General features: G+C 36.8%; 1 protein-coding gene across 2 annotated transcripts in view; it reads right to left on the minus strand.

The window, feature by feature from the left end:
• The window catches only part of LOC106872676 (poly(A) RNA polymerase, mitochondrial), a 14,442-nt gene extending 9,347 nt beyond the window's left edge, over window positions 1-5,095 (minus strand). The window contains exons 1-2 of one of the 2 annotated variants that reach the window (XM_014919751.2): window positions 4,915-5,095; window positions 779-1,185 (exon numbers count right to left, since the gene is read on the minus strand). In XM_014919751.2, coding sequence (XP_014775237.1) covers window positions 779-1,185; window positions 4,915-4,999 — 492 coding nt within the window. In that variant the 5' untranslated portion in view covers window positions 5,000-5,095. Of the gene's footprint in view, window positions 1-778; window positions 1,186-3,283; window positions 3,441-4,914 lie in introns of those variants that run through there. The other variant, XM_052973893.1, reaches the window with a different exon arrangement.
• Between the last annotated feature and the right edge of the window lie 467 nt (window positions 5,096-5,562).

The raw sequence follows: 5,562 nt of genomic DNA on the forward strand, positions 1-5,562 counted from the left end.
AGGCGATACTGGCAACGGCCACGCTCGAAATGGTGTCTTTTATGTGCCACCCACACAAGCCAGTCCAGGGGCACTGGCAACGATCTCACTCGAAAATCCTACGAAGGCCAGTCAGGCAGTACTGGCAACGGCCACGCTCAAAATGGTGCATCTTATGTGCCACCCACACAAGAGCCAGTCCAGGGGCACTGGCAACGATCTTTTTATCCTCATAGCATTTTTTGATAAATAAAATTATCTGTTATTATATATCTGTTTTTTTTTATAAACATAAATCTGTCCTCCGTACCCTGTATATTATAGCAATAGAGCTGTTGACAGGATAATGATCGATTTGGAGTGTAAAGGAGATCTTTGAAAAAGTTACTACCTCTGTAAATAGTAAAGGAATTATCTTTGATTATAATGACAAGAGAGTCTCACAAGTGTGAGTTTGTAGAAGAGAAAACTTGAAAAGTAAAGTCAGAACATGCAATAACAGGAAAGAAAGAAATTGTCATCGTAACATGGAGGTTGAAAGAAAATTGGCCATGAAGCCGATGTAGCCAAGGGAGACAACTGATATAGTAGAGAAATTAATGACACAGGCGAAAAAGTGAGCTGAGGTGACAACAAAAGTATAAGATATAAAAGGCAGATAATGCTCTAATAACCTGTCCAATGGAAACAAATAATCACCACCACCACCACCACCACCACTGCAGAATGAAAAACAAGACACGTAGCAAAACATAAGATCTGTGGATTTCTGCATCAACTTCCGTGCTTTCATACTTACAGAGTCGACAGCAGCAAGATCAGACAACAGCAAAGGTGTTTCTTCAATGGAACGGACAAGCGAAGATCCAGAAGGAATTTCTGTCTTCTTTTTGCTAAATTGTGAAGGCAAACACAACAGACGGGTTTCAGCAGGTATTTTTTTGTCATTCTGAAAATGGCTAACAGAAGACAGCAAATTTGGAATACAGGATTGCTTCTTAAATTCAATAAGAACGTAATTCTTTACATTTTGGAAATGCATGGCATTTGCTATTTTACCAAATTGTTGGCAATAGTGATAGACATAATTGCTCTCTTCTTTGTTGTTCAGCTTAACCAGAATGCTTCTGTGAGCTTCAGCTTTTCGTTCTATGCAAAGTTGGCTGAAACTCTTCCTATAGCTGTTAAAACTGGATGATTTGCTTCCTGTAAAAATAATTAGAAAAAAAGGATCAGATATGTTGATTAATTTCTAAATGAGAGGAGATTTGGTTATAACTTTTCAAACTATTAATGTAATCTTTAGTAATTTTTAAAATTTCAGTCATTGGATTGTGGCCATGCTTGAGCATCATCTTCAAAGGTTTTTGTCAATCATATAAACCCAAGTATTTATTTTCAAGTCTGGTGTCTATTTGTCAAACCACTAAGTTATGGAGCATAAGCATAAACGTGGTCACACACACATGCACAGGCACGTACGCACACACACACGGATGAGGAGTTTCTTTCAGTTTCTGTCAAGCATAAGCATTCACAAGGCTCTGGTCAGCTAAGGGCTATTGTAGAAGACACTTTCTCCAAGGTGCCAAATAGTGGGACTGAACTCAAGACCACATGGTTAAGAAGTGAACTTCCTAACCGCACAGCAATGCCTATGCCAATAAAAACATTTTTAATATTCACACTGCCAAAATGCTTAGCAACATTTCATCAGTTTTTGCATTCTGAGTTCAAATTGCACTGAAGCCAACTATGCCTTTCATCTTTTGGGGTCAATAAAATGAGTACCAGTTAAGTACGAGGGGAGGGGGGACAATCGATTTACTCCCCCCTCCAAAATTGCTGGCCTTGTGCCAAAATTTGAAACCAATAACCTTTGTACGATGAATAATGATTTTTTTTACATAGGTGCAAAGCATCAATCCCTTCCAGGAGTTGACTGGTATATATTTTACCAACCTCTGTGAAAATGAAAGGCACAGTAGGTCCCAGCAAGAACTGAATTCAGAACATAAAGTGACACAACTAAATAGCATCATCATCATCATCATTTAACGTCCATTGTCCATGCTGGCATGCATTGGACGGTTTGACCAGGGCTTACAAGCTGAGAGGCTGCACCAGACCCTAGTCTGATTTGGTATAGTTTCTACAGCTGGATGCCCTTCCTAATGTCAACCACTCCAAGAGTGTAATGGGTGCTTTTACGTACCACTGGCATGAGTGCCATTTGCACGACACCAGCATCTGCCATGACTGCGATTTTGCTTGGCTTGATGGGTCTTCTTCTCAAGTACAACATAATGCCAAAAGTCTTGGTAATTGCCTCCATGGGACCAAACACTCTAAAGGAACTTTTCACATGCCACTTTGCCTCCATTGAGACCCAACACACAAAAGGTGCTTTCTACATGCAAACTGGCACGGGTGCCAGTTACAGGACACCAGCATCAACCACAACTACAATTTCATTCACAAGCACAGCATATTGCCAAAGGTTTCGGTCCCTCGTCATTGCCTCTGTGAGGCCCAAACTTCGAAGATCATGCTTCACCGCCTCATCCCATGTTACATAATCAGGCTGGGATCTTGTTCAAAACGGGGGCACCAGTATTTTCTTAACAAAACACTTTGAAACTTGGGACACTGGTAGAATGTGTCATATAAAACATCTTTTACTCTTAGTCTTCTTAACAAAAAAACGTACATCGCAAGTTATTCCATGTTAAAGTTGTCGTATTTCTGTAATTTCAACCAATCACTTACGTCTATTCAGCTGAATAGAGTTACTGCTGGGCGGTCATAAAAATGTTATGCCCTGTGACATATTTCATCCGGTTTAATCGTAATTTATACACATATATTGTTTATATAATAAATTACGCTGTGCGTATCTATGTGTGTAACAATTTTAGAGTTCGGATTCTAGAGTTAGGGTTAGTTTTAGGGTTAGAGTTAGGGTTAACAGTCTAGTTAGGGTTAGGGGATTAATACGATATACACCGTTACAGCGCTAACTGTTTTCAACTGAATAGACGTCAGTGATTAGTAGAAATTATCGAAATAAGTCAATTTTTTACATGAAATAAATTCGAATACAAAAATTTTTTTCTGTTCTATAACACAAAATAGATAAGTATACGAAGTTTGAAAGTCTTTCGGTACCAAAAACACTACGTAAAACATAAATGAAAACTGGTGCCCCTGTAGAACACCTAGTACAAAACCTATTGGTAAGATCGACCATAATGGATATATATATATAATGCTGTACACTTTGATATAATGCTGATTAACATACCTACTCTATTGACAAATATATGAGTAGATATTTTTCCTGAGTAATGGATTTTTAAATGGTTATATATATATATTGTATTTGCAAGATTCTTCATGTGGACCTGTGTGTTGAAACAAATTTTGTATCTTGAGAGCGTCATTACGTGAAGTAATCAGTTAGTAAGCTAAATAACTAACCAAATGACTAATAAAGAAAACTAACCAGTGCGCGTTAATTATTGGCATAATGACCCTCCAAAAATACAACATACACACATTTTCGTTGGCAATAATGTTTTTTTCTTGTATACCATAATTTGACCCCAGTACTTGACTGGTACTTATTTCATCAGAAAATTCCCGGAAAATTGAAATGCAAAATCGACCTCAACAGAATTTGAACAGAGAACGTAAAGGGCTCTAACTAAATACCTGTGAACACTTTTACCCAACATTTTAACGATTCTCCAACAAAAACATGTTTCTCAAATTAAGACCTCTGTAACGTGGGGTCCGCGACCTGGCTGTAACTATTTCACTTCGCTTACATCGATAATGACCTTGAGAATGGCATGGATGTCACAACACAGGCTTCTTTGTAATATCTTGCTATCGGGTAGATTGTCATTGGCGTGTTTTGTGGAGTTTTTATTTTTTTCGTTTCCGGGACCTCATGAAAATGTTTACCTTGTTCCAGGAACATATCTATTTTATAAAGAAGTTTACCCTGGACAAAAAAAATTAAAGTGCTTTTTAATTATTTATTACAAAACTAAAAAACGAAATTGCTTGATTCTATCGTTAGCAAGTCTTCAGTGAATTTCATATCGGAAACGGAAGGGTCAGACGTTTAAAAATTATGGATTTAATTTTTTTTTTTCCAGAAAAGGCTCCCCTCCCAACTATTATTTTATAAATGCATGGTGCAAGAAGAATTGTAAAAATCCCAACCAAAACGGAGAAATTCCAACTTATTTGGGATAGTTTTTCAGAAAGTTCAAAACAAAGTCACATTCGACAAAGAAAGCCATACATTATAGGAAAAATAACTAAATATCCTTTACTTCACTTTTACCCAGAAAACAAAAACATTCACTTTTTACAAGATAAGCTCTATTATTATACAGAACCGAAATCCGGCGAATAATTAAACCCTTGAAGGGCCTCATTATTGTTTGACCCAAGGTTAATCAGACATCCCAGCAGACAGTCCTTTTTTTCCCGGGACCACATTATTCATTCAATATATATATCCTTCTTTTCTAAGATAGAAGAGTATTATTTGAGAAATTCTATTATTAGGACGTAGACCAGGAATAGAAACAATACGTGAGGGTGTATTTCATAAACTACAAGTCATTTAAACCTTACTACAATCTATGTTATTGTTTAACATCAAGTCTGTTCTGACCAAAAGTGTTCCAGTTGTGGCAATCCCAATATTTTTTGTATATGTATGACTATACTGTCTGTGTCATTTGTTTTTCACACGGTACGGAGCGGGTTGAGAGCGTGAATGATTTGTCTGCTATTTCTAGCAGGTCGAGCGACTGTGTAGCAGCTTCCTTGTTGGTTCGACTGGAATATGAAACATTATATATATAGATGTGTGTACATTCTTATGTGTTACAGATACAGAATAATGACCCATACCTTCTTTAATCCTAGGTGCGGAATATGAATAATTCCTAATAGGACGGGCAAACTTTGTCACGGACGACATCATTATTGAGGCCATGTGCTGCTAATTGTGTTCAACGCACGGCCCTCAGTTAAGAAACCAGTACAGCGAACAAGAGGCATCTGGCCGAATTGAAATTGTTATTTAGATATCACAGCAATAAAGCACCAAAAGAGAATGACTCTCCCCAGATACAACAACAATAAATATTCTTCTTTAAATAAAAAGAAAATTTTAAAAGTGAGGAAAAATATTTTCATAAATATCAGAAACCATAATTTTGACACCAAATAAATATTTAAGTGAAGTTTTTTTTTAATGACCAATCTGTTTCTGCAACGTCGCAATCGTTTTAGTTTTAAGACACAATCTCATATAAAATCATTCGCCTGGCAAGTACATCTCCAAAATAAATACATATAAATAGTTTGATATCAGATTATTTCCCTAAAAACCGATGAGCAAATTGACCCAATATATCTTGTTGAATGTTCGAGTTATTAGGGTACTGCTATTACAGGATTGGCAGGTATCCTGTTGCATTGGCCCAAATTGTTACCTTGTTATTCAAACTAACATCTAATTACATCATTGATTAGCTAATTAACCTCTACTGATAG

The sequence above is a fragment of the Octopus bimaculoides genome, chromosome 17, assembly GCF_001194135.2.
Source record: "Octopus bimaculoides isolate UCB-OBI-ISO-001 chromosome 17, ASM119413v2, whole genome shotgun sequence".
Taxonomy (NCBI): domain Eukaryota; kingdom Metazoa; phylum Mollusca; class Cephalopoda; order Octopoda; family Octopodidae; genus Octopus; species Octopus bimaculoides.